General features: G+C 43.7%; 1 protein-coding gene across 11 annotated transcripts in view; it reads left to right on the forward strand.

The window, feature by feature from the left end:
• Nucleotides 1-25,972, forward strand: part of CUX1 (cut like homeobox 1) — a 457,171-nt gene that overhangs the window by 48,189 nt on the left and 383,010 nt on the right. Inside the window, exon 1 of one of the 11 annotated variants that reach the window (XM_049903555.1) lies at nucleotides 2,484-7,252. The exons of 9 other annotated variants lie outside the window; for them this stretch is intronic. In XM_049903555.1, coding sequence (XP_049759512.1) covers nucleotides 7,196-7,252 — 57 coding nt within the window. In that variant the 5' untranslated portion in view covers nucleotides 2,484-7,195. Of the gene's footprint in view, nucleotides 1-2,483; nucleotides 7,253-22,887; nucleotides 23,503-25,972 lie in introns of those variants that run through there. One more of the 11 variants, XM_049903553.1, reaches the window with a different exon arrangement.

The raw sequence follows: 25,972 nt of genomic DNA on the forward strand, positions 1-25,972 counted from the left end.
GAATAAGAGCTTGTGCGCAGCACCATCACAGGAGGAGGCCGCACTTTTGCTTTTCACATAGAGTGTTAAGCTTTGTTTCACGTTTCTAGCAGCTTCCCTCCTTGGCTTCTGTCAAATCTAGGCACTGCTGTGAAGACCCCTCTAGTCCTTCTCTCCCTCCCAGCCTCATTCCCACTTCTTCTCTTTAGGGCCACTTGCTTCATGGACAGTTGGTCTGCCCACCCCCTCTTGCACCCCTTTCCCCGGGCCCATTGCTTCCTGGGAAGCCGAGTGCTCATCTCTTCTGGCTTGGGCCCACCCTCCACAAACACTGTTTCTGACCCCTCCTCAGATGGCCCCGCTGGCCGGAGTCTGTGTCTCTCGCCCTCACTTGCTCTGTTGCGCACTTGAGCCCCTTGCGTACTTTGATCTCTGTGTCTGCATCCCTTTTGCAGCCAGCCCCTTGTAGAGCATCGTTTACTTGCTGTGGCTCCCGAGGTCATGGAGGCAGGGAGCAGCTGCTCAGTTCTGATTTTTAGTTTTATAAAAGGGATCATGTTACCAACTTGCATGCAGGCAGCCCAAGGTGGAGTATTGTTGGTTAACGGAAATATATGCCTTCTCCGGGCTATGTGATAACTCAGGCAAAACTGTTTCTTTACTGACTTTCATGAAACACTTGTCTAAAAATTCATGGATGAGAGAATCTAGGGAATCTTGTCACATTATTTCTTGAGTAAACTTAGAGAGTATGAATCTAAGGGGAAATATAACTACCCTGATTTGACTGCAAGATGGTAAATACCTTAGCCTTAAGTGGCAGAGCAGGTTTAACAAGATTTTTCCAAGTCTCTGTGGTGGAGTTTTCATTTTTCCCCTTTTAAAGTTACTCAGATGGAGCTGTGAGGATACAGAGAGTTTTGCTTTTTTAAATTGGTTATGAGTAATTTTAGGACAGATGCTTATGAAGTCTGTAAATTAAAAAAAAAAAAACAAAACACCTGCACAGTGCCACGCACATACCAGTTTCGTAAATACTCTGTACGTAGCAGAAATCACCTGTCTGCCCTATAGTGGGGCCTAGCAGATGGGCACAGCTCCTGAGGAGGTCGGAGTGAGGGTAGGTGAGGCTGTAGATACCACCATACCACCCAACGAGGTGCCAAACACGCTGTCGGATTAATTTTCGTATGTGATCATAGCATCCGTGGCTTAGGGGACTGTGCAGTTTATGCTCCTGAGTTTGCTGACTTGCTCAGACTATTAGGGACCACCTGGCCAATTGGCGGAATGTGGGCCTCAGCTCAGTTTAATTCGGGACCACAGTGAGGACCAAGAGGTGATGTTCTCAGTTATATGTGTGGTTTTCAAAGTAAACATCTTTTTTTTTTTAAACACCCATCAGAGTGGCAACAGTTAAAAGTCTGAAAGCTTCAAGGGTTGACATCTTAGGCTTCTAGCAAAGTGAACTGTGTGTTCTGTTGGTGGGGGTGAAACCGAGGCAGCCGCTTTGGAGAGCAAGTTGTGGAAGGTGTGTGCGGTATGATGGAGTGGTCTCCTGGGTTAGAGGCGTTCCTGTGCACAAGTGTGTACAAGGGAACAAGTGCAAGAAGGTTCATTGCTGTACGCTTTATAGGAGTGAAGAGTTGGGAAGACAGTAAACATCCATGGGGGTGGGGGGAGTGGCAGTCGCCTAGAGGAGTTCTAGTAGACATGACCTAAGGGCACCGGCACCACGCGTGGCTGCGTGGATCAACCTCACAAACACATTGTTGAGCAGAAGGGCCACCTGAAGGGTGTATGCAGTGTAATTCCATCGATAAAACCAAAACCAAACCAAATCCACTGCCATCGAGTGGATTCCGACTTATAGCAACCCTATAGGACAGGGTAGAATTGCCCCATAGTTCCCAATGAGCGCCTGGTGGATTTGAACTGCCGACCTTTTGGTTAGCAGCCGTAGCTCTTAACCACTACGCCACCAGGGTTTCCACTTGATAGGGAGTTAAAATGTGCAGAACAATACCTTATGTTGTTATTGGAGCCATAAAGATGTAGTAAATGTAGACTTTTTGGGAAAACTGAACTCCAAATTCTGAAAAGTGATTATTTTGGAGGGAGGAGGGGAGAAAACAGGATGGAGAGGGTAAGACCGGAGCTAAACTATTATGTTTTATTCCTTTAAAAATAGCAACTAAAGGTTAAAATTTGATGAAGCTGGGGGCTGGGTACCTGGGAATCTATACTTTTCTGTATGCTTGAAACATCGTTATTAAAATATATGTATATTAATGAACAATTTTTAATCTATAGCCTGAAGTTTTCAAGATTGGGGTGTTCTACATGGGACCCTATTTATCTTTCTTTTTCCTGCTCACTTATAGAATCCCAATGTTATGTTGGCTTTAGTTGTATTTACCGAAGAACTTTTGTGTTTTCTTATTTTAAGTATTAGAAGGTAGGTGAAACATTTTAGGTTCCTCTACATTTTTAAGAGGACAACTTTGAGGTGTATTTTCTCCTTTACCTTATGCCTTTTGGTAGAAAAATAGGTCTTTGCCTGTGTTTCTGTTTAATATCAGTGCATTTTCTACAGAGAACTGCTGAAGTGTTGAGATCCGGAATGCCAAATTTCCTTGTCTTATGTAGTACTTAGAATATTTAGGAGGCCTAGAAAAAGTGAGCTCTAAATTATATTTAACATTGTCCAGGCCTTAAGTTTGGAATTGTTTCACATTATCCCTGAAACAAGAGGTGTTTCTCCGAGTGAGATTTCTGGCTTAATTGAATTAGAATTATTGAAGCCAGGATGGGAGTGAAAGGGTACATTCCTTTTGTGCCGGTGGTGGGGGATGATCTTAAAGCAGGCCGTTGATGGAATAATATCCTATACTTACATGGTGTCTCTCTCTGAGGAAATAAGAGCTTAATATGTCCCATTCAATTAATCCTCACAACATCCTTAAAGGTGAATAGGAGGCAGATAGCATTATCTCCATTTTACTTAAAAAGCAGCTGAAACATGATGAATTTGAGCTCCCTGGGAGTCTTCAGCCCTTTCTCTAAGTACTAGTTCAGAGTGCGTTAACCCGACCGGTAGCTAAGATGAGCAAGACGCATGGCAAGGAGGAAGGAAATATTTATGGTGTGTCACCAATGCCAGGCACTGTTGGAAGCTTTTAGGATAGTGATCCCTTTAATCCTCAGAACAGTTCTGCGAGGTGGTAGGTGATGGTGCCCTGTTTTTCTCAGAGAAGTTGAGTCGTTGGTCCAAGGTTCCCAGTCTGATCAGTGACCAGCTTGGCTCTGGCCCTTGGTCCCGTTCTTAAGGTCTCTGCTTTTTCTACCTGGCTGTGCCTCCAGCCTGGTGTTGTGGAAGGGCAACTACCGGTTTCTGATATTGTGGGAGACAAAGGTTTAATGTATTGGAAGCAAAACCGACAGATTCAGTTGTGGTAGATGCCCATAACTGTTAATACCATTGAAATAAATTTTACCTAAATGAAATAATTTGATGTTGTTGAAAAAAGTTTCAAGGAATTTGACCTCACACTTTTGGACTCTAGGCAGGGCCGCCGCCTGCCCCAGAGCCGCACAGATGACTGCTGCCTCTCATAACCTGTATTGATAGACCTCACTCAGTCACTCTCATGGGGGCCCACCATGTGCTAGAATATTTTAATTTTTAACAATTCTGGTCAAGGAAAGGGAAAAGTCAAAAGAAGGCTGGCTAGGCCAGTGTCTTGAGAGGGCCTTATATACATCCTGTTTTATAGGTGGAGCCCTGGGGTCGATGGTTCAAATCCACCAGCCACTCCTTGGGAGCGCTTTGGGGCAGTTCTCCTCTGTCCTATAGGGTCACCATGTGTTGCAGTCAACTCGATGGCATTGGGTTTTTGGTTTTGGTTTTACATAAGGAAAACCGAGGTTTCCAGGTTTAGAAAGGTTAACTTGTGCAGGGTCACTTTTTATTAAGTGGCAGAGCCAGGATTCAAACCCAGGTTTATTTGATTACTATAATATTCTGTGTATTGTGTCTCTGGTGGGGTTGGTGTTTTCTGTTGTTTTTTAAAAACATTGCTGATCACTCATGATAAATAAGGACGAGGGCTTAGATTTCAGCTGCTTTGAATTAGACAATGATTTCTCTTATTATAAGCAGAGCTCTTTATTAACCGAAAACACTTGGCTGTTAGACATGGTGTTTAATTGCTGTTAGAATGTATTTTTGTCACACTGCCCTATAATAAGCCAAAGAACTGTTTGTGCCAAACTTAGAAGGAAAGAGAAGGGAGGATGAAAACCATTCTGCCCCTCCAACTCCCCATTTGAGCCCGTGGCATTCTGTTTGCTATTTTGGGTCTAGTTTTATTCACCACTTGTACCTTTTTTGTGAAGAGCACCTGGTATGAAAGCTGGTCAGGATCGGGACGTGAGAGAGACCTCGCCTGGATGTTCCGGGCTGAGTGTGCCCATCTCTGTGCTTTAGGGCTCTTCTTTTTCTGATTTTGTAGATTTCTTTCATTCTTTATTATGTATGTCTTGAATTTTACATATAGGAGGAAATGATTTTACTTCTGATTTAAAAAGAAATGCTTGTTAAGAATAAGGAACTACAAAAGAGTAAAATAAAGGAAATAAAAGTTACCACTAAATTCTTCCACCATTAGCATTTTGGCGTATGCCCTTCCAGGTACTCCCCCCTTATATGAACATAAAACTGGATGAGTGAAATAACACTTTAGATACTATTTTGTAACTTCTTTTTTCCTAACCTGGAGTTTACTTTGTGTCCTAGTTACCTAGTGCTGCTATAACAGAAATACCACAAGTGGATGGCTTTAACAGACAAATTTATTTTCTCACAGTTTAGGAGGCTAGAAGTCCAAATTCAGAGTGCCGAGTGCGAGGGGAAGGCTCTGGAGGAAGGGCCTTGTCTCTCCAGCCTCTGCTTCCTGATTCCTCAGAGATCTCTATATGTCTTGGCATCTCTCTTACCCCATTTCTCCTCTGCTCACTTGTTTTAATCTCTTTTATATCTCCAAAGAGATTGATTCAAGACCCACCCTACATTAATTCTGTTTCATTAACATAACAAAGAAAACACATTCCCAAATGGAATTATAACCACAGGCATAGAGGTTAGGGTTTACAGTACCTGCTTCTGGGGGGAAATAATTCAATACATAACACTGCTATTAAAAATATCTTTCAGTGTTGGTTAAAAAAAAAAGTATATGTATATATATATATACATATATATATACTATTTGTTGAAGTTACATGATATTCCATGATATAATTTACCATATTTCATTAATTTGATCCCAGTTTTTTACTGCTCTAGGCCACACTGGGATGAACATCTCTGTACAGCCATGCATCTTTTCTATGACTATTTTTAGTGTCTGGCTATTTCTTTAGGTTAAATTTCTAAAAGTAGAACTACGGAGTTAAAAATGTGTATGTTTTTAAGACTTTGGATGCATATTACTAAATGCTTTCCAGAAACATTGGACCAATTTATAGCAGCAATTGCACTAAATTCCTGTGTTATTGATTTATTAACAAGTGATGCCATCTCATAGTTTAAAGAAAAAAAAAAATTTTTTTTTAAGGCATGTAGAGAAGTCCTCTATCTGCCTGGGGTCCTCTCCTTCTGCTGTTGATGATTTTTTTGTGTGTCATTCCAGAGTTTTTTTTGTACACACTGAAACAAATATGAATGTTATTTCCCCCTACTATACACAGTCTAGCTTGCTGTTTACACCGTTCTGCACCTTGCTTTGTGTTGTTGTTGTTAGGTGCCATTGAGTCGATTCTGATTCATAGTGACCCTGTGTACAAGAGAATGAAACATTGCCTGGTCCTGTGCTATCCTTACAGTCGTTATGTTGGAGCCCATTGTTGAAGCCACTATGTCAGTCCATCTTGGTGAGGCTCTTCATCTTTTTCACAGATCCTCTATTTTACCAAGCATGATGTCCTTCTCCAGGGACTGGTCCCTCCTGATAGTGTGCCCAAAGCAAGAGAGGCGTTCTAAGGAACGTTCTGGCTGTACTTCTTCCAAGACAAATTTGTTCGTTCTCCTGGCAGTCCATGGGATATTCGGTATTTTTCGCCAATACCGTAATTCAGCGGCATCAATTCTTCTTCAGTCTTCCTTATTTACTGTCCAGTTCTCACATGCATATGGGGTGCCTGAAAATACCATGACTTGGGTCAGGTGCACCTTAGTCCTAAAAGTGACAGCTTTGCTTTTTAACACTTTAAAGATGTCTTTTGCAGCAGATTTGCCCAGTGCAATACTTTTTTTTTTTTAAGGTAACAGCATTTCTTGGAAATCTTTCCAATTCAGTGAGTACGTGAAAGCTTAAAGTGTGTGTGTGTGTACGCGCGCACATGCGCGCGCGAGCTGAACAGTATTCCATGGTATGGGCGATCACATTTTATGTAGCCACTTCCCTTTCCCTAGCTATTTGGGTTGCTTCCAGTCTTTTTCTCTTACAGGCAGTGCTACCTTGAAGAACGTTGTACATGCATCAGTTGACACATGTGCAAGTGTATCTGCAGGGTACAATCGTACAAGTAGAGTTGCAGGATCTCAAGACGAATGCATTTGTGAGTGATAGATACTGCCTAGTCAGCTGCCATAGGAGCGAGGCCAATTTAGACTCCTGCCAGCACCGTTGGAGAGAGCCTGGTTGTCCACGGCGTGCCGACAGGGCCCACATTTAGTTCTAATACTTTCATAAGCACTTGCATCATGCAAATAGTATGAACCTCAGGAGTACCAGCCCCCCCCCCAAAAAAAAAACCACCTTAACACCCTCTCTTGCAGATGGGTGTGTAAGTGCGTGTTGATTCAAGGAGTCTAGGCGGAAGAGAGAATAAAATCAGCTAAAACCTACCTTCCTCCCTCTGCAGTGTCGGCACAGAAGGTAGCGCCAGCTCACCCTCCCTGCCTCCCTTCCTCAGGCTCCTTCCTAACCTGAAATAATACCACTTCCTTTAACAGAACAGGCTGTGACTCTCGGTCAGCTGGTGCGACTAGAAAAGCAGTGAGCCTTGTTTAAGACTGACCTGACAGATAGCAAGTAACAAGTACCGCTGAGCTAAATGGCGTTTGCAGTAAATGTTCTGACAATGAAAAGTTTGAGGAAATGAAATTATTGCTGCAAAGACGGCAGAATGTAGTGGAAGCCAAATGAAGTAAATGGGGTTAACTTCCATGTTCTCTTCAGAACCCGAAGCCACCGCCCAGCACCCTGAGGTGAGTTCTCCTAGTGTCCAGGAGAGTTAGATGATGTAACTTTAGTCAGGATTTGGGTGAACTAATAAAAATTAGGACTTCAAAAAAAATAAAAGACCACTTTAATGGTTTTGTTCAAAACAGTGCGGTTTTCCAAACACCAAAAGCAAACTGATAACTTTTACTGCAATGTGAGTTTTTAAAAATACACTTTATTTTTTTAGGACAGTTTTAGGTTTACAGAAAAATTGCCCAGAAAGTACAGGGAGTTCCCCATACACCCAGTCTCTCCCCTGTGCAGTTTCTTCTGCTGTTACCATTTTGCATTAATGTGGTACATTTGTTATAATGGCTGAACCAACATTGATACATTGTTAACTAAAATCCCTAGTTTATTTAGGGCTTGTGGAGCCCTAGTAATGAATGCAGTGGTTAAGAGCTCCTCTGCTAACCAAGAGGTTGGCAGTGGAAATCCACCAGCTGCTCTTTGGAAACCCTGCGGGGCAATTCTGCTCAGTCCTGTCAAGTCTCTATGAGTTGGAATCGACTCGACAGCAGTGAGTTTGGTTTTGGTTTTTCTTTCTGTTGTACATGGATTTGAAAACTATATTAATAAAGAGAAAAAAGTTGAACTGACTGTTTACACGTTCTTCAAGCAGCAGAGACTTTTCTTCAAGAGCAATATTAGGGTTAAGAAGCCTATTTGCAATGTGATAGGGTGCTGACTGCCTTGGCTGCTCTTTCTAAGTAAGAGTTTTCTGTACTGATGCAAACTGACATGCTCAAGTATCTCAGAGTTCTGGGATTGTTGTATTTTATTTTCTAGCAAGGACTTCCCTACTGGGGACAGTGCCTCCTGCTGCTGGCCTGTGCTATTGACCTGAGCCCAGGAGGAATCCCTGGGGGCTGGCTGCCCCTTGGGGCCTGAGCTGTGAGGATGCAGAGCACAGGCCTGTTAGCTTTGGGTGAGCTTGACCCCATTCCTCCCCTCCTCAGTTTCCCTTTCTTAAATCTTTAACATGTAAGTGTTTCTAAGCTGTATCTACTGTGTGTAAGAGGGTTCTACTCTAAAGAATACTGTTTTAAATTAGGGTGGGTCCTTCCCTCTCTTCTTACTTTGTTTCCTGTGTCTAGACCTTTAAAAAAAAGTACCTTTTCCTTTGTTCTTCTAAATAAATACATTCTAACCACTGGTGTTTCTAAATTTCTTTTTTCGGGCCATTAGCTCCTCTCTGTGTATCAGGCTGGTCCCAATGCTCCCCTGGTCTTCCACCCTCTGGAATTTAGCTGCTTCCCTCTGAAGGCTGTGCCCTTGCATGGCAGGCAGGCCCACAGTAGTCTGCCTCCTACCCCCACAGTGGGCTAGTGCCCAAAGTAAGAATGTTTGCTTTATTCTGTGATTCGGTGTGGTCAGGTTCCTTTCCCCCAGAAGTGGGTTCCCTGGGTGCTTTGTGAGCCTGCCTGTAAAGGCCCTTGGTGGAATTACCAATTCCACACTGAGTTAGCCTGTAGGTTCACTCCTGCCCAGAGGCAACACAGCAGTTCCGTGGAAGGTGTCCAGCTGGGTAGGCCGTGGTCATGGTCACTAAGCACAGGACAGCCTGCTTCCACATTTTGTGTGTGTGTGTGGGGGGACTTGTCGAGTCATGGACTTGTCGAGTCATGCTCTGAGCTCTCCCCTACCCCCTGACTTTTGGACCTTGGTGGGTGGTGGGTGGTGACAAACAGCCAACTGGAACTGTGGAAAGGGAAGGTGGCTTTTATGTGGGGATAAAGGATATGTTTTTGGATTGCAGTGGCCATCTTGCCCGGAACTGTACACTTTGTTGTAGTTAGATTTCGCCGAGTGGTCCCAACTCGTAGCAACGCTGTGTGCCACAGAACAAAGCGCAGCCGGTCTCGCTCTGTCCTCGCGGCCATTGCGCCTGAGCGCGTTTGTTGCGGCTGCTGTGTCAGCCCATCTCGCTGAGGGCCTTCCTGTCTGTACTGACCTGCAGGAAATGGCGCGCTTTATAAAAACAACTAAAGACTCACAAAACTCAAAGGACAGGGATACCCCTAATGCATTATATGACATGTCCCATGGAAAGGAACTTTGAACAAACTTAGGACAAAGATTTTTTTTTAATTGCTTTTCATAAATATACTCCTAGGAATGGGTAATAGGTGTTAGGAGAATTTGCCTGCAGAAGGCAAATTGACTGTTCATTGAAGCTTGTGGAGCATTCAGAAGTCTGTATGGGTTAACACCATCTTAGGGTTGCTTTTCCTGCAAGAATTGGCTTTGGGGGCCTCTCCTCCCTTATCACACATCCCCCAAACCCCTCTCGCTGGCCTCGTAAAGAAACAGATGGTATACCAAGAATAGCTCAGAGATCACATTGGCTTCTGGCTGTATAAAGAGAAAAGACTGGGACCATAAAAACTTGAAAATCTCCCAGGAAAGGAAATTATTCCCTCAATGAAATAGCGATGTGAGGGGAGCATTTTAAGAGATAGAAATTATGTACCCAGATTCAGGTTGAACGAGATACTGTACTTTAACCTTTCCGAGAATGGTTCATTTGAAAGCAAATAGAATGAAATATAGACTGTAAAAGCAGATTAAATCATTTTTATCCTTTTTGATGCTTTGACAGCTCATGATTGTGAAGAGTTAATAGCGACAAAAGTGGGTTTTGGAGTGAGGACAGCAGGGCTCCTGATCGTGGCCCTTGAGGAACGGGGAGAGTAGTGAGTGGGGCAAGGCCTGGGCATGGGTGCTCTGCAGACCAAAATGGAATTCTCTAGTAAAAGCGTTTCCTTTTTTTTGTTTTAAACTGAAAGTGCCTGACCCATGTCCAACTAGAGGGAGCAGATGTCTAAGAAAGATGTCTCTGATTGATTTTGGGGGGAGCCCCAGCGGTTGATGTTTGGTGTAGAGGTGGGGGAAGCTGGGGCTGAGTTACTTGTAGCTACCTGCAAGAATAAACAATTCTTTTGAAACATCAGTAGAAAAAAGGCAGCTTAAGATTTATCTGAAAAGGAAGTGGAAAGTTTAAAGTTGCTGGAGATCTCATTACTGTCTGTCTCGCTAACTGTAATTAAAAAATGCCTGAATGATCTTAATAACACATGATTCAGCTGACAAGCACTAATTGCCCTGTATCAGGCCAAGAGAAGATGAATGTTGTCAAGAAAACCACAAGTCAGACAAGCTGATTCTCTCTCAGTCTAACACCGTGTTCCCATGTACAGACCAGTTTTTACTGGAGCCTTTCCAGCATCAAAAGAAACTCTTTACCTTCCCATTAATTTTCATCGCTGGCAGGCCCGCGTTGTTTGTGACGCGCCGTTCTCATTACTCCTGCTCGCCGGCTCCAAGTGCTTGGGTCTGCAGACAAAATGTAAATATGTTTCTTGCTCTTATCTTTGTCCTTTGTGTGTGGGGGGGAATCCCTTCCCATTCAGTACAAATGCCCCGGTGGGCTTGTCAGTGAATTACGTGGCATTTGCGAATTGATTTTCTGACTCCACAGATCTGTCAAGAATTTCTTCTGCCACTTCAGTGATTTGACAGAACCTGTTGGGCCGCAGAATCAGGTGGTTGGGTGTTTCGCCCACAAAGAGAAGGGAACCAGTGACTCCAGGGCACCTCGGCATCTAGGCATCTCCTGGAAGGTGGAGGTTTGTTGAGGCAGGAGCGGGAGGAACAATGGTATTTGTTCTTTCCTACGCTTTCTCTGAACGCCGAGTCATTTTGTTGTACTAAAACCTGAATTGCAGTTGTCTGGATCAAGTTTGGGGTTCAGCTGAATGGAATGTGCTGAGGGCCTCTATATGCCGGGCAGCATACTTGTCAGAGAAGGAGCCACAGAGATAACACCGTCCTTACAACCCTGGCTGCTCCCCAAGTACTTTTCACACCTGCGTGTGTTGGACTGCTTGGCGCCAGGCCCTGCTCTGGGAGGTGGGGCTGCTACGACAGGGAGGCAGGTGGTCACAGTACCTGTCCTCACCTGGGGGACATCGCCTGGAAAACACAGTGGCAGAGCGCGCTAAGTTCAGACCAGCATTTTCATTGACAGCCCTGTCCCTGCCCTCCAGACAGGCAGGGTAGCTCGGAATGAAGAACGTTGGCTCTGAAATCCTACTGAGACTCCACCACCTGCTAGCTGGGGGGCCGAGGGCCTGTTTCTTGACATCCCTGAGCCTGTTTCCTGATCTGAGAAATGGCAGTGACCGCACAGGGTCATTATGAGGCTCGACTGAGGGAATGGATGCTTACTGTAAAGATTCTTACCTACACGATGCTTGGCACATACTAGGAGCTGGTCGATGTTAGTGTTGTAACCACAAAGTATTGGAGGAATAGTTGAGGATGTTCAATTTGCCTGGTACAGTAAGTTGCACGTGTTAAAAAAAACACGTGTTAGGGGCACAGTAAATTGCTGAAAAAGGAACTTGTTTCCTAGTAGAAAGAGGCTGATAAAGTTAGTAAATAAACCGGTGGGATCACAGAGTAAATAAGGTCACTAACTCTGAAACCGTGGTGACTAGTCAGAGTGTTTCCTCACTGGAGAGGGCTGACCACAGGACAGGATCACCTTGGAGCCACCCACACACAGAGCTGTAGGTGTATGTTAATTAGCCAGATTTTCTCTCCAGAGACCTATTTTCCAAAAGTTAAAATAAGGTGAAAATTTGTGACAATTGCCAAACGGTGTCAGCGTGACTTTATTGTAGAAGTAAAATGTATCTATCATAAAGGAAGCCGGGCATTAAAATGCCCTTAAAAAAAAAAAAAATTTTTTTCCCCCCCCGGAAATAAAGCCAGGGTGCGCGTTTTGGTCTCCCATTCAGTGCCTTTGGTCAGCAGCATTAACTTTCTACTTTCAAACTCAGGGCCTTTCACACTGCCCGGTGTGCTCAGGATGTGGCCCTGCTTATGCACAAATATTCCAGGAGGAACCAGCACAGGAATCTGTACCTTGACTCTGAGCTGGGCTCTGTGGTGGAATCGGACCCTTCCTTTCTTCCCCATTGGCAGTGAGCATGCTGGCCCCTGTCTCCCCTACCCTCGGGTGGTCCTTGTGATTCAAAAATAATGGGTCGAACATTTGCAGATTTTTCAGGCCCCACTGGCTCCTAACCTCCTTCTGCGAATACTAAGTCACAGCACCTCTGTGTGGTGCTTTGTCACCTGTGCTTAATTTATGCATAGCCCAGAGTCACTGGAAACAAGGGTCAAGAGACTCCAGATCAGGAACTACTTTCCAAATGCAGAGTTCGCTCAGTTTTTAAATTTTAGGCTGTCATGGGGCCGGTTGTTCTTTTAATCTTCATAGATGACCGATTATTTTTTCGTATGCAGAAGTGGTGCTCATCTCCCTGATTGTTATTGGTATCATTTTTAAATCAAGCTACTTCTGTCGTGGGGAGAGTCTGTCACACAGGTGGATGGGAAATGTCACCATTATTTTAATCAAAATCCTGCCAGTAATTTCTGTTTACAGTAGAACTATTGAAATTATATTGGGACGGAGCAAGCATAATGTAGAATTTGTTGAGCTGTGTGGGATTTTTCTAGCATGTACATACAGACAAAAATTGGCTTGAGTTGGTAAAGCTATTTCTATTTATTGTGCTTTCGTTAGCTCATGTTATATAAAGCCCCAATAGTGTGCCAGAGGCTGTTAAGAAATAGGGGGAATGGAGTCCCTAGCCATGGGACTTGCGGTCTCTAGCGTTACCTGCAGTTAGTTTAGAGCCTTCCCGATGGTTTCCCAGAAATATTTGGTTCCAGAACTCCTTGCTCCACTCCTATTATTAGATATGTGCTTTTCTCTCCAGTCATTGCAGCAATATTAATTTTCAGAGGGGGTAGGGAAAGTGGTGTGTCATGGGGGCCTCACCCCAAAGACCTGGTGCTGTTTTGGAGGGATCATTGTCTAGGTCCCCCACATGGCTGGTATGTGGTACACTCACTGGCTCCAACAGTGTCCTGGCCTGTCCGCGCCATTGGGCAAGCAGAGCGCCTGGGAAATTGGGCTCCTCCCAGAGAGTAGAATAGCTAACAGGCAGTCATTTGAGACAGAAGTACACATGATTGTCAATTTTATGGATTATGGTTAATTCTGTTTAATGTTTATTTGTTTTGTTTTCTTCCCGTTTGCAGAGTCCTATGCATTATAGACCATTGACTTTAGCATGGAAGTGTTTAATACTTGATTTGGCACTTTAATGGATGTTTACACATTGACGCAACAAATGTTGGATAAACAAGGGATTTGTTTTAAATGAGATCTTCAGTCATTTGCAGCCGCTTTCCTTCCCCTGGCCTTCTGGAGAAAACCCTGGTAGCGTAGTGGTTAAGTGCTACGGCTGCTAACCAAAAGGTTGGCAGTTCAGCCAGGTGTTCTTGGGAACTATTAAACAGGCCATTCTACTCTGTCCTGTATGGTCACTATGAGTTGGAATCAACTTGAGGGCAGTGGGATTTTTGGCCTTCTGGAGTCCTGGGCTGTAGTTCTGCCTAGATTTGGAGTGCTGTAGCAGCCCGAATGCTGCCCAAAGGACTTGACGGTGTCCTCCTGAGGTGCTCACCGCACCCCAGTCTTGCTCTGCTCTCCTTGCTGGGTTGGTTATACACTCTTGGAAGCGGACTCTTCCTGCTAGCTTCTCTCTGTGTGTCTCTGCAGCTCGCATGTCTGTGATCTGCTTGTAGTGGAAATATTTGTTGAACTGGATTATTTTTACACACTAGCCTTTTATGTGGCCGCCAGCATTTTGAGGTCTGTTTACCTTTGGTTGGAGACTGGGAGCAGTCTTCCAATTCAGTGAGGAGTGTTTGGTAGCTTCAGGTGTGGGGGGCTATGATCTGACTTGCTGTGGCCCTGTCTAGCCCAAATAACCCCAGATGGTTTTTAGGAGAGAGGAGTTTTGTCTAGAAGGCGTTTGGATTGATGCCCTGAAGAGCTGTGAAGATGTGTTGGGCTAGAAATAGAAATGTGGCCTTTGAAGCGTAGTTGAGGCTATTGGAGTTGTAGGTTCCTCCTGAGAGTCTGTGGGACAAGAGGGAAGAGGGAAGAAATCAAAGATACAAGGAATCTCTCCAGGAAACCTCCATACACAGCTGTTGTGGTCAGGCCTCTACACCCTTTGTCCTGAAAGGCCCAGCTCAGGGCTGTCTTCTCAGATCCCACCCCCACAGCTCCCAGAATGCAGAGCAGGTATTGCCTTGCAGCTATTTCCTCTTTGTATGTTGTGAATTAGTCAATAAATTTTAATGTTTTCCAAGGATATTTTGCCTGGCTCTTTCTGATGAGACTGTTGGCTTACAGGAATAATAATGGCTTACACTTACGGACTAGTTCCTCTCTGCCAGAGACTGTTCTGAGCACTTCACATGTACTCAGTTGGTCCTCACCAGCTCATAGGGCAGGTGCTTTCTCTATTTCCATTTTACAGAGAGAGAAGGTGAGGCACAGGGCCGTTAAGTAACTTGCCCATGCTAGCAAGGGCAGGTCTGGAGCTCGAACCCATGTAGTCTGGCTTCAGGTTCCCAGGCCTCTGTGAGAAGACACTTTAGGAATAACAGGTGGAGCCTTTCTAAGGCCTCTCTGGATCTCCCCATAGACCCAAATGTCCCTGCTGATATCAGTACAGGTGTGGGTAGCCACCCTCGGGGCGGGGTGGGTGTGCTACTGGAGGGACTTCCCGCAGCTCTTTGTACTGACTGTTTTGTTGACTTAATACTCACACAACATTACATATAGGGCAGAAGTGAAGCAGGCCCCCATTCTGCTCACTGGCCACCTGCAGTCCACGCCTTCGTATACTGTTGGGCATTTGGAAAACCCTATCATAAGTCTCCATGCTACCTTAGCGGAAGGTGAATTTTGTCCCAAGGGAGAGGGCCCTTCAGTTTTAGTTGTTCCTCTCCCATTAACATAAACTCACTGTCCGCTAAATTTCCTATCCAGTGCCATTGTTAATTTAATCCCATATAGACCTTAAAAGAGCATCGTGCTCAAGGCTGACATTCTTTACTGGTTAAGATAAACTCTTGTTTGGCTTTAAGAAGACTTTAGGGGGTGTTTTTGGTTTAAGGCTTAAAGATTATCTCAGCAGTAGTTTTAGGGGCTCCTCAAGCGGGCTGGCATTCTTGATGGGCAAAATCTTACTCCTCTTTTCAACAATTCTTCCATCCCGCTACACTTTTTGGATTATTGGGACCATGTTCAGGAGCCCAAGGCCACAGATGCCACTGGCCTTGATTGTTGGAGCCTTTCTGGAGTAAGCCAGTGGGCAGGGCAGGAATCCACAGCTACTTTGTGGTACATATCAGTAAGCTAGGTCCCTCCCTGGAATTTGTTCTCAGAAGATATTTCTTGCTCTTAGTACTCATGAGTTGAAAAAGCCAAATCCTGTAACCGTTTCTGGTGGTGAAAATGACTTTTATTTTGCTCAGTACATTATCATTTCTTAGGTCTCTTTATGGTTTATGTGCAACTCAGCAATCATGGGGAACTTTGATGTTCACTCTGGGGCATATGCCCAATGTCGGGACACCCTCTGGTGTTTAAAGTTGAATGTAGAGATTTCTAGGATAAAGCTCATTGAGGATCAGAAAGGGCAATAAACATTTTTTGAGCCTCTTCCTTGTGCCTGGTACTATATCTCATTTATGTCATTTAATTCCATTGGGTAATGAATTAATATTAATTTATACATATAGGTATATTCATCTACTTACAAATACATTTATTTTAATACTTGAATAAATTCATTGGTTTATTGGCATTGTCCCTGTTGATACTGTCAACTCCAACACTGTGATCACTATGGTAACTGCAGTGCCTGAAACATCTACTGATTAAATGAGTGAATGAATGCCTGTGTCAGGCTCATTCCTTCCATTCTTTTCAGGATCTGGCACATAGTAGATGGTCATTAAAGTGTGCCAAATGTAATCAGTCCTCATAAAAAACCTACACGAAGTTGCTCTCTCCTCCATTTTGCAGATTACAAAATTGGTGCTCAGAGAGAAAACATGTTTTCCCTGAGAATCTCCAGATAGTTCGTGAAAGAACCATTCCCTTCCTCCTAGTCCATGCCCGTTTTCTCCTACTCACAACTTTGTCTCCAGGTGTACATTAGCCTTTGGGGTTTTTTTTTTTAATTCAGTTTTAGGTGAAAGTTTATAGCTCAAGTTAGTTTCTCATACAAAAATTTATAAATGCATTGTTATATGACCCTAGTTGTTATCCCTATAATGTGACCACACATTCCTCCTTTCCACTCCGGCTTTCCTGTGTCCATTCAACCAGCTCCTGTCCCTTTCTGTCTTCTCATCTTGCCTCAGAGAGGAGCTGCCCACTTAGTCTCATGTATCTACTTAAACTAAGAAGCAGACTCTTCACGATTATCATTTTAGGTCTCATAGTCCAGTCTATTCTTTGTCTAAAGAGTTGGCTTTGGGAATGGTTTTAATTCTTGGTTTACAGAGAGTCCGGGGCCATGTCCTCTGGGGTTCCTCCAATCTCAGTCAAACCATTATGTCTGGTCTTTTTACTAGAATTTGTGTTCTGCACTCCACGTTTCTTCTGCACCATTAGGCACTCTTTGTTGTATTCCTTGTCAGGGCAGTCATTGATGGTAGCTGGGCACCATCTAGTTCTTCTGATCTCACGCTGATGGAGTCTAGTTTATGTGGCCCCTTTTATCTCTTGGCTAATGTTTTCTTTGTGTCTTTGGTGTTCTTCATTCTCCATTGCTCCAGGTAGGTTGGGACCAATTGACGCATCTTAGATGGCCACTTGCTAGCTTTTAAGACCCCAAATGCCACTCACCAAATTGGGATACAGAACATTTCCTTAATAGATTTTGTTATGCCAGTTGGCCTAGATGTCCCCTGAAACCGTGGTCCTGAGACCCCCGCTCCTGCTGCACTGTCCCTCAAAGTGTTTGGTTGTGTCCAGGAAACTTCTTAGCTTTTGGTTTAGTCCAGTGATGCTGACTTCCACTGTACTGTGTGTTGGTTGTCCTTCCCTTCACCCAAGATAATTCTTGTCTACTTATCTAGTTAGTGAATTCCCCTCTCCCTCCCTCCCTCCCTCCCTCCCCTCGTCCCCTCTCCCTCCCTCTCTCCCTCCCCTCGTAACCATCAAAGAATGTCTTCTTCTGTGTTTAAACCTTTTCTTGAGTTCTTATGGTAGAGGTCCCATATAATATTTGTCCTTTTGTAACTGACTAATTTCACTCAGCATAATGCCTTCCAGATTCATCCATGTTATAGGATGTTTTGGAGATTCATTGTTGTTCTTTATCATTGTATAGTATTCTATTGTGTGAGTATACCATAATTTGTTTATCCATTCGTCTGTTGATGGGCACCTAGGTTGTTTCCATCTTTTTGCTATTGTGGACAGTGCTGCAGTGAACATGGGTGTGGATATATGTATTCATGTGACGGCTCTTATTTCTCTAGGATATATTCCAAGGAGTGGGATTGCTGGATTGTATGATACTTCTATTTCTAGCTTTTTAAGGAAGTATCAAATTGATTTCCAAAGTGCTTGTACCATTTTACATTCCCACCAGCAGTGTACGAGTGTTCCAGTCTCTCCATAACCTCTCCAACATTTATTATTTTGTGTTGGATTAATGCTAGCCTTGTTGGCTCCCTTAGGTTTTTACTTGCTTCCACCTTTAGAAGATTCATAAAATGGGCTTCAGAAAAATAAACTAATTTTGTCCCCTTCTAAAACATCCAGTGCATGTGAAGTGCTCAGGAAATAATTTCTTAGAAGAAACTCTGCAATTGCAAATGCGAGCATTTTACTGGTTGCATGCGGGGGTACTGAAATTCTCCTTTATTCTAGATGATTGGAGTTGCTCTGTTTTCTGGAAATCCAAGCTTTCCCACCACAGTTTTAGATGTGGTACCAGGGTCTTTGCACCAGAGACACAGCTGGCCTGCTAGTGGAACTGTTACCGCTGGTGTGTGGTGGGTTTTACCCAAGGATTTGGGGAAAGGAAAAAGCCAGTGGTGGGGATAGACTGGAAGAAGGATGGTAGGAAGAACCCCAGGTCACAAACTGATTAGTGTTAGTGTCAGGGGTGTGTAATGTGGGATGATTGGGTGCCTTGGCAGACAGGCACGATGAGGAGCCCTGAAGCCTGCGGTGTGCGTAGATCCCAGGAATGAAGGACACTGGGGCATCTCTCAGCTCATAGCAGCAACTTCAACCCATAGTGGGGTAAGGGGACTGGTCAGAGAAGGGCCAGGGTATCGGTCCCAGAGATACCGATACCCCAGACAGTGAGCAAAATGGGCGCATCAGAACTTGGGCGTCAGAGAGACCAGTAGGAAGGGTGCTTTGCTAATGGAAGTCCAAGGCTCCTCTCTCCTCCTGCCTTGGGTTGGAACTGGCTGGAGAATCCAGGTACGTACTGTCTTGCAGCCAGAGCGGTGCGTGAGGATGCGCGTGCTTTACAGGACTTCACGTTAGGTTTATCCTTGGGGTTTGAGTGAAGCACGCTTCTTTGAGTTGTTGGTTTCATGGGTCAGCATGGGGCCCGATGGAGAATCTCTTATAAAACATAGATAAAGGCTGGTTTGAAAAATAGCAACTTGAGTCTACCTTGTGTAGTTTTACTCACTGCCAGAACACAAATCTACCTTCCTGTTTCCTGAGTTGTATTTATTCTATCATTTAATCATTATTTACTTCATTTCACAGCTTAACCTTGAACCTTTTCATGGCTGTGGCTATTACCATCTATTGCTTCTCACTTTACACGCTAACATGAGATCTTTTTTATTTCTGAAGTGTGGTTTGACATTGTTTAGGCTGTTGGCTTGCTTCTTATTTTTAACTCTTCTTTTGACACTTAAGTAGGATGTCTTAATCCTTGTGTTAGAACATTTAACAGAATTTCTGTATTTCTCTTTGAAATATGGCTTTTGTATTGAATTTTTGAGTACTTTCCTGTGGAGATACCTTTTAGAATTCTTATGGATCCTGTAATTGTTTTCAAAGATGTTTTACTATTAGACGTAGGCATGAAAAAGGCTTTCTTTAATCATTTCACTTGGAACTCCCGTCTGGCGAAGTTGGCTGTTTGCAATATGCTCCAGAGCCTGGACCTAGCTGACCTGGGGCCATTGAGCGAGCGCTCAGACTCACTCAGTGACTGCGGAGCACTGCTAGCCTGCCTTGGGTGCTGCAGGGAACTTCAGTATGATCAAGACAATCCCTGTCCTCAAGAAACTGTGTTTAGTAGGGTCAAGAAGAAAGCAACCAGAATGTGACACGTGCTGCAAAATAGAGGAGAGGGAGAAGATAGTCTGGCTGGGGCGAGAGAACAAGGAAAGGTTCGTGGAAATAGTGGTATTTGAATTCCCAGTTCAGGGCAGTAGGGTTCAGATAAGGAGCCCTGGTGGCGCAGTGGTAAAAGTGCTTGGCTGTGAACCAAAAGGTCGGCAGTTGGAACCAACCAGCCTCTCCATGGGAGAACAATGTGGCAGCTGGCTTCCATCAAGGTTTACAGCCTTGGAAACCCGATAGGGTAGTTCTCCTCTGTCCTGTGGGGTTGCTATGAGTAGGAATCGACTTGACAACAGTGGGTTTGGTGTCTGTTTTTTTTTTAGGATTCAGATATTAGTTTTGAGGCAATTGTTTGTTTTTATTTTCTCCCCTAAATTCAAAGAACTTGTGATTCTTTTCTTCCAACAAATTGAGGTGAATTTCTCAATGGAGAATGCCATCATTTTCATCATCTCCTCCACTGCATAGTGTCAGTAAATGTTAAAATCAATTTTCTTTAGACTTTGCTGTTGTTAATTTTCTTCATCTGGGTTACAATATTTTGTTTCCCATACACTGTTAGACAGGAAATTCCGTGTAGGTAGGGGTGGTGCCCGTTTTAGCTTTTTATCCTCACAAATTGGCTTGTCTGAGGGGGCTCAGCATATGCTTGTTTGAATGAATCTGATCTCGGGAGCATCTCTTTTGTGTCTCAACTGAGAGTTTCTCCGCGTTCTGTACCTCTCCTGGCTTAGGAGCTGACTGGTGGCAAGCTGAGGACAGCTGGACTTCTTGAGAAAACTGCATCTAGAAGCAATTTGTTGGTCAGATTGTTTTAATTTTAGGTTGAGTAGTGTTCCTTTTTCTCCCATTTGGTGAAGTGGTGTAATGCTTTAACACATTTTAAATAAGATTACACAAGCTGCTGTTAGTTGGCATCAAGTGTCTTTTAATCTGGAGAGAAAATGTTACCTCCTTCATTTGCAAAACAGAGTGTTTCTGGCACCATATTCCAGAATGTCTTCTGGTTGTTCAGTTTTTCAAAACTTATTGTGGGCTTCTAATTACCCTCATTTAGACATCCAGGACAGAAATTGCCACTTCAACAAGAAAATTTTGTAATGAGCCGGAGGAAACGGGCTCATCATTACTATGTTATACACAGCCTACAAATCTACATAGATTTTTATTTCGCCAGAACCGGACTGTTTAATTGAAAATCATTGTCAAAATGTCCTTTGCCTTCCTATCAGTTTGCTGTTAATGCTTGTACATCTAAGTTAGAATCAGTTCCAATTGGTCCCCCTTTGCCAAAATACTTATTTTCTTGCCATTTTTGTGCAGAATTTTGTGATAATAGACCTTTTTTTGTTTAATTGTTTAATTTTCTTTAATTTAAAGAAAATGAGAGCTGTATTTAAATTTTTAGTCCATTAAAGGGCCTAATTGAAAGGCCCTAGTTGAAAGGCACAAAGAATTAACTTTAATATTTATTATATGGATAAAACCAATAGGGAGAACATTTCCAGAAACCCTTTCTCTTTTTCCTCCTTCAGACAGCTGGATAAGATTAATAGCAGGCCTGAAAAACAGGCATGTTTGGCTAGTTTTTCTTGTTCTATTACTAGGAAATAACTCGGAGAGGAAATATTGTCCTTGTTTTTTTGGGGGGGTTGTAAATTTTACAGCGTACTAATACGATGTTTGTTGATAACATTATCATATTTTGCTTTCTGATAGGACAGTACTAATTTGTACTCTTATTGGGATTTCCTTTTAAATTTTAATCTACTGTATCTGCCTTGTAAAACAAACGTTCTTGGGACCAAGTGTCCAAACACCAACTCCAGGGCTGTGGAATCTAGCTGGCTCCCTGGTGGCGCAGTGGTTAGGAGCTCAGCTGCTAGCCAAAAGGTTGGCAGTTGGAACCCTATGGGGCAGTTCTACTCTGTCCTATAGGGCCGCTATGAGTCGGAATCGACTCCACGGCAATGGGTTTCGTTATTTTTTTTGGAATCAAGAGAAGCTTAATAAGAAGTGTGTTTTGTACACGGCCAGGCACCCACCTTCTGCAGTCTTCCTGTCACTGTTTGAGCAGTAATACCCCTTTTGGGCTGTAGATTTGCCTAAGACTCTGATACAGAAAAATGGACAGACCTAGTTGCGTCAGTGAAGATGATGGGCAGGCAGAAAGGGACATTCTCCGTCTAAGCTTGAGCTCTTGTATTTCTCCTATAGGTTTCGTTTCCCAAATTGGATTGGCTGTCGTGATTGAAAAGATCGTCAGCACTATGTAAATGAGAAGGAGAAGTGAAAGTGCATCTCATGCAGATAATTTCTATGTAGATAATTTGCCATAAAAATTTATATTGCAGTCCTTAAAACCTTCGGAGATTTAGTCTGTCTAGGGAAAGGTGATTTATATGGTATTAAAACACTTTTTTATGTTCCAGTCCTTTAGATTTAATGTTTATTGCCTATAAAAATGAAATCTTCTTGTGGATATTTAAAAGTTTTGGTACTGTGTGAAATACATATTCAAGTTAGAATCTAAAATGCTTTGGAGATGTTGTAAATAAGTGACAAGTCCTTAGCTCTGAAGTCCATGCTGCTGTTTGGGCCATGTCTCTGCAGAGTTAGGCGTTTGCGCAGGTACTGGCGTCTCAGCCCCATGGTGAAGTTGCCAGGTAGGAAAATGTCTTATTTGGGGCTTGTATGGTTCTTTTTAAATTTAAATTCACTAACAAGTATAGCATTATTGTAATTCCTCGGAAAGTTATGCGAGGTGTGACAAGAATTCCACCGAAATCTGAATTATGGGCCGTGTTTTAAAGAAGGGAAGTGCTTTGGCATTGCATTATCAAGTGCAGAGCAGTTTTCGAACTTTTGCAGCCCCTCGGATTCATAAGTAATGGCATGTTTAGGGGCCCTGGTAGCATAGTGTTTAAGCACTCAGCTACTCATTGAAAGGTCTGTGGTTCAAACCCACCAGCCGCTCCACGGGAGAAAGATGTGGCAGTCTGCTTCTGTAAAGATTACAGCCTTGAACACCCTGTGGGGGCAGTTCTACTCTGTCCTGTAGGGCTGGCATGTTTAGTGTCCATCTTAAGTAAGATTCTAACGGAATAAATCACATGGCGGGGTGGTGCTGTCTGAGATGGCAGCCGTTTACGCTCTTTGATGCTTACGGAGATGTCTCTTGACCTGGCAGCCCTGGGGCACCTTGTTTGACTGTTAAAGGGAAGCGAGGTTTCCGTAACAGAAGCTTATGCTTTGCTGTGCAGCTCCGTTGGGATGCTTTCTGTGTGTGTGTGGGTGGGGGGGTGGTGGTTGTGTAGAGGAGGCTGGCCAAAGGAGTGTAGGGCTGCTGGCCTTGCTGAGCCTCACGCGCCAGGTATTGGTCCCCGCTGGAGCCACACTAGGTTCCCCAGGCTCCTCAGTTGCTGGCCATTTTAGAAATTGCATGGGGAGATGCTTTTCCTGGACATTCACAGATCCCTGAAAACGTGGAATTCATCAACTAGGCCCCCCCAGTATATAGCACATTGTGCTGGGATCACAACAGGGATCATGGCAGCAAGGGCTGCTGGAGTACCTGAGTCTGATAGTTTGGGTGAGCCTGGCTGGGGACACTGGCTTCTCTCTGAGGACAGGAGATGGCGTTTGGGCTGCCAGGTTTGGATAATATGCAGAATAAAGAGACTTAATGAGATGTTGGGGTTGTGATTAACAGGAATGCTTTCACCGGGAGCTGTCAGTGGCTTTGCTGCGTGGCTGCTCTGCAGGTGGCTTCTGCCCAGCTTCAGAGTGGAGATGGGAAGCTGCATTACCAAAGAATTCCAGGGCAGGAAAGGCTGGGAGAGCCACTGAAATCCTGAATCCCTTGAGATGGACCGGGGCTACGTGCAGTCATCAGCTAGTCAAAGTCCTCTAAACAATGCCATCGAGATAGAATTTTCAACCATTCTCCATGAAAAGGTGATTACTTTTGTCTACCTGTTTGTAGAGGTGAAAGTGGTGGCACAATAATAGGGGATGGATTCAGGGCCAGATTTCCTTGTGTTCCCCAGTAAAATGAAGCAGGGTACACGTGTCAGAAAGGCAGACCATGGTTAGCAGTCTCTGGCTACACCCACACAAAAGCTTTTCCAGACTGTGATCAGGGTTGTTTGGGACAGGTCAAAGTTGAGAAGGGGGGCGGGGGGACAAGGGATTTAACAGTTTTCAAATGAAAAAAAATTAGTTCAATTAAAAATAAAATTTTATGCTGGAAATCTGGAGCCTTCTCCTCAATGAACTGAATACAGAGTTTTTAATTTTAGAGGATTTGTTTGCCTTTTTGTATTCCTGAGGGAGGTGCACATTCATACCAGAAATTCAGAGGCCTTTAAGGGTCACCCAGGTATCAGAGAAACACAAGGGACCGTGGGGACAGTGCTGGCACAGAAGAGGAGTGTCATCAATATATATTCGTTGAAAGGTGAACGGGTGTGTGTGGTGACAGTCCTGCCCCGAGTGGGGCAAGACAGAGGTAATACCACGGTCAGCTTTTGTGTAAAAAGGGCTTGTGTAAAAACAGACTGCTAAGACCGGCTCCAACAGCTCTGTCCCTCAAGCAGAAATTGTGAACTCACTAACTTCAGACTTCTCTTTTGTCAGTTCAAACTATACTATCTGAAAGGAATGTGAAAATTCAGCTTTTCCAGTGACAGTGTGTTAAGTGAGGCCAGTTACACAGCTTACATCTATTAATATTTTTGGTTTAAAGCAGTTACTAAAATTAATTCCAGCCTGAAACTTGATGAATCTTCAGTCATGGATTTAACGGGTTTCACATGGAAAAATTAGCTCAATTAAAAATAAGTTTTTATGCTGGAAGTTTGGAGCCTGTCCCTAATGAACTAAATACAAAGTTTTTAATCTTAGAGGGTGTGTTTGCCTTTCTTGTATTTACGGGCAAGGTCCATATTCATACCAGAAATTCAGAGACCTTTAGGTGTTACCCACTCCCAACAATCTTTTATGAGCAGTCAATATCATACTTACAGGTGTTGTCCTGTGGGGGCTGTTAAGGCGAGCTGTCAGTCCATATGAAGAATAAGGTGGGAAACTGGCCTCTCTGGTGTCCTCCGAGCTTGCTTTGAAAGGTAGTAACATCACACGCGCTACCATCTTGAAAGGGCAGCCTCCTCTCAGTTGGCCTACCCAGTTTGCCTCTAGTTTTATTAGACCCTCCTCTGAAATTCTATCAAGTCCTATTGAGGACACATGCGAAACAGGAAGTGTGTTTCATTTGGTTTTTAATGAGGTTCCAAGCTACCTCTGCCCATCTCTGTCTTCCCAGTGACAGCAGGGTTTGACATAATTTGATATTAGCAAGCTCGTAGTTGCACATCCCGTGGTATTTCAGGTTAATGTAATGTAGCAAGAAAAGAACAAGGGGCTATTTTTTTTTTTTAATTTTTTAAGAATTTAGAAATTCTTCACTTAATTAGACAATTTCTAACAGCGAAGAATAAATTAGGCCATCTTATTTTTGCTGGTTTGAGTATCATGATGTGGACTGTAGTAAACAGTTTCATATTTTCATGTCCAGCTTCAGCATTGAATAACACCAGCCTGTAACATGACTAGTCCATGTTCTTGTTCCCCAAATCTTCATACGTTCAGTTGTAGGAATCCAAAATTGAGTAAACCCGTTGTCATCAAGTTGATTCCAACTCATAGCGATCCTGTAGGACAGAGTAGAATTGCCCGATAGAGTTTCCAAGGAGCGCCTGGTGGATTCGACCTGCCAACCTTTTGGTTAGCAGCCATAGCTCTTAACCACTGTACCACCAGGGTTTCCCAAAATTGAGTACCCAAATTTATTTCCAGTGTGGTGGTCTTCAGGTTTTGCTTAATTGTGTGTATTTCAAGAGAAACATGTGTTGGAAGGGACTGGACAATGGGTTGGAGAGAGATGCTGATGAAGAGTGAGCTACTTGTATCAGGTGGACACTTGAGACTGTGTTGGCATCTCCTGTCTGGAGGGGAGATAGGAGGGTAGAGAGGGTTAGAAACTGGCAAAATTGTCACGAAAGGAGAGACTGGAAGGGCTGACTCATTAGGGGGAGAGCAAGTGGGAGTATGGAGTAAGGTGTATATAAGCTTATATGTGACACACTGACTTGATTTGTAAACGTTCACTTAAAGCTCTATAAAAATTATTTAAAAAAAAGAGAGAAACATGTGTTCCTGGACTCAAAATTTAAGTGGCAACAATAATGCAAAAAGGTAGATTTTTAGCAATAGTTTTTGTAAAAAAAAAAAAAAGAAAAAGAAGTCAGTCCATACCCAGGTGCTACCGTAGCCCCAGTATTTGGAAATAAACTGCCTTGCTGCCTCTGCCCAGCCTACCTGTCAAGACCCTGTAGCCCTCAGACTGGGCCCCATCAGGCTCTCTGGC

This window comes from Elephas maximus, chromosome 12, assembly GCF_024166365.1.
Source record: "Elephas maximus indicus isolate mEleMax1 chromosome 12, mEleMax1 primary haplotype, whole genome shotgun sequence".
NCBI classification, from domain to species: domain Eukaryota; kingdom Metazoa; phylum Chordata; class Mammalia; order Proboscidea; family Elephantidae; genus Elephas; species Elephas maximus.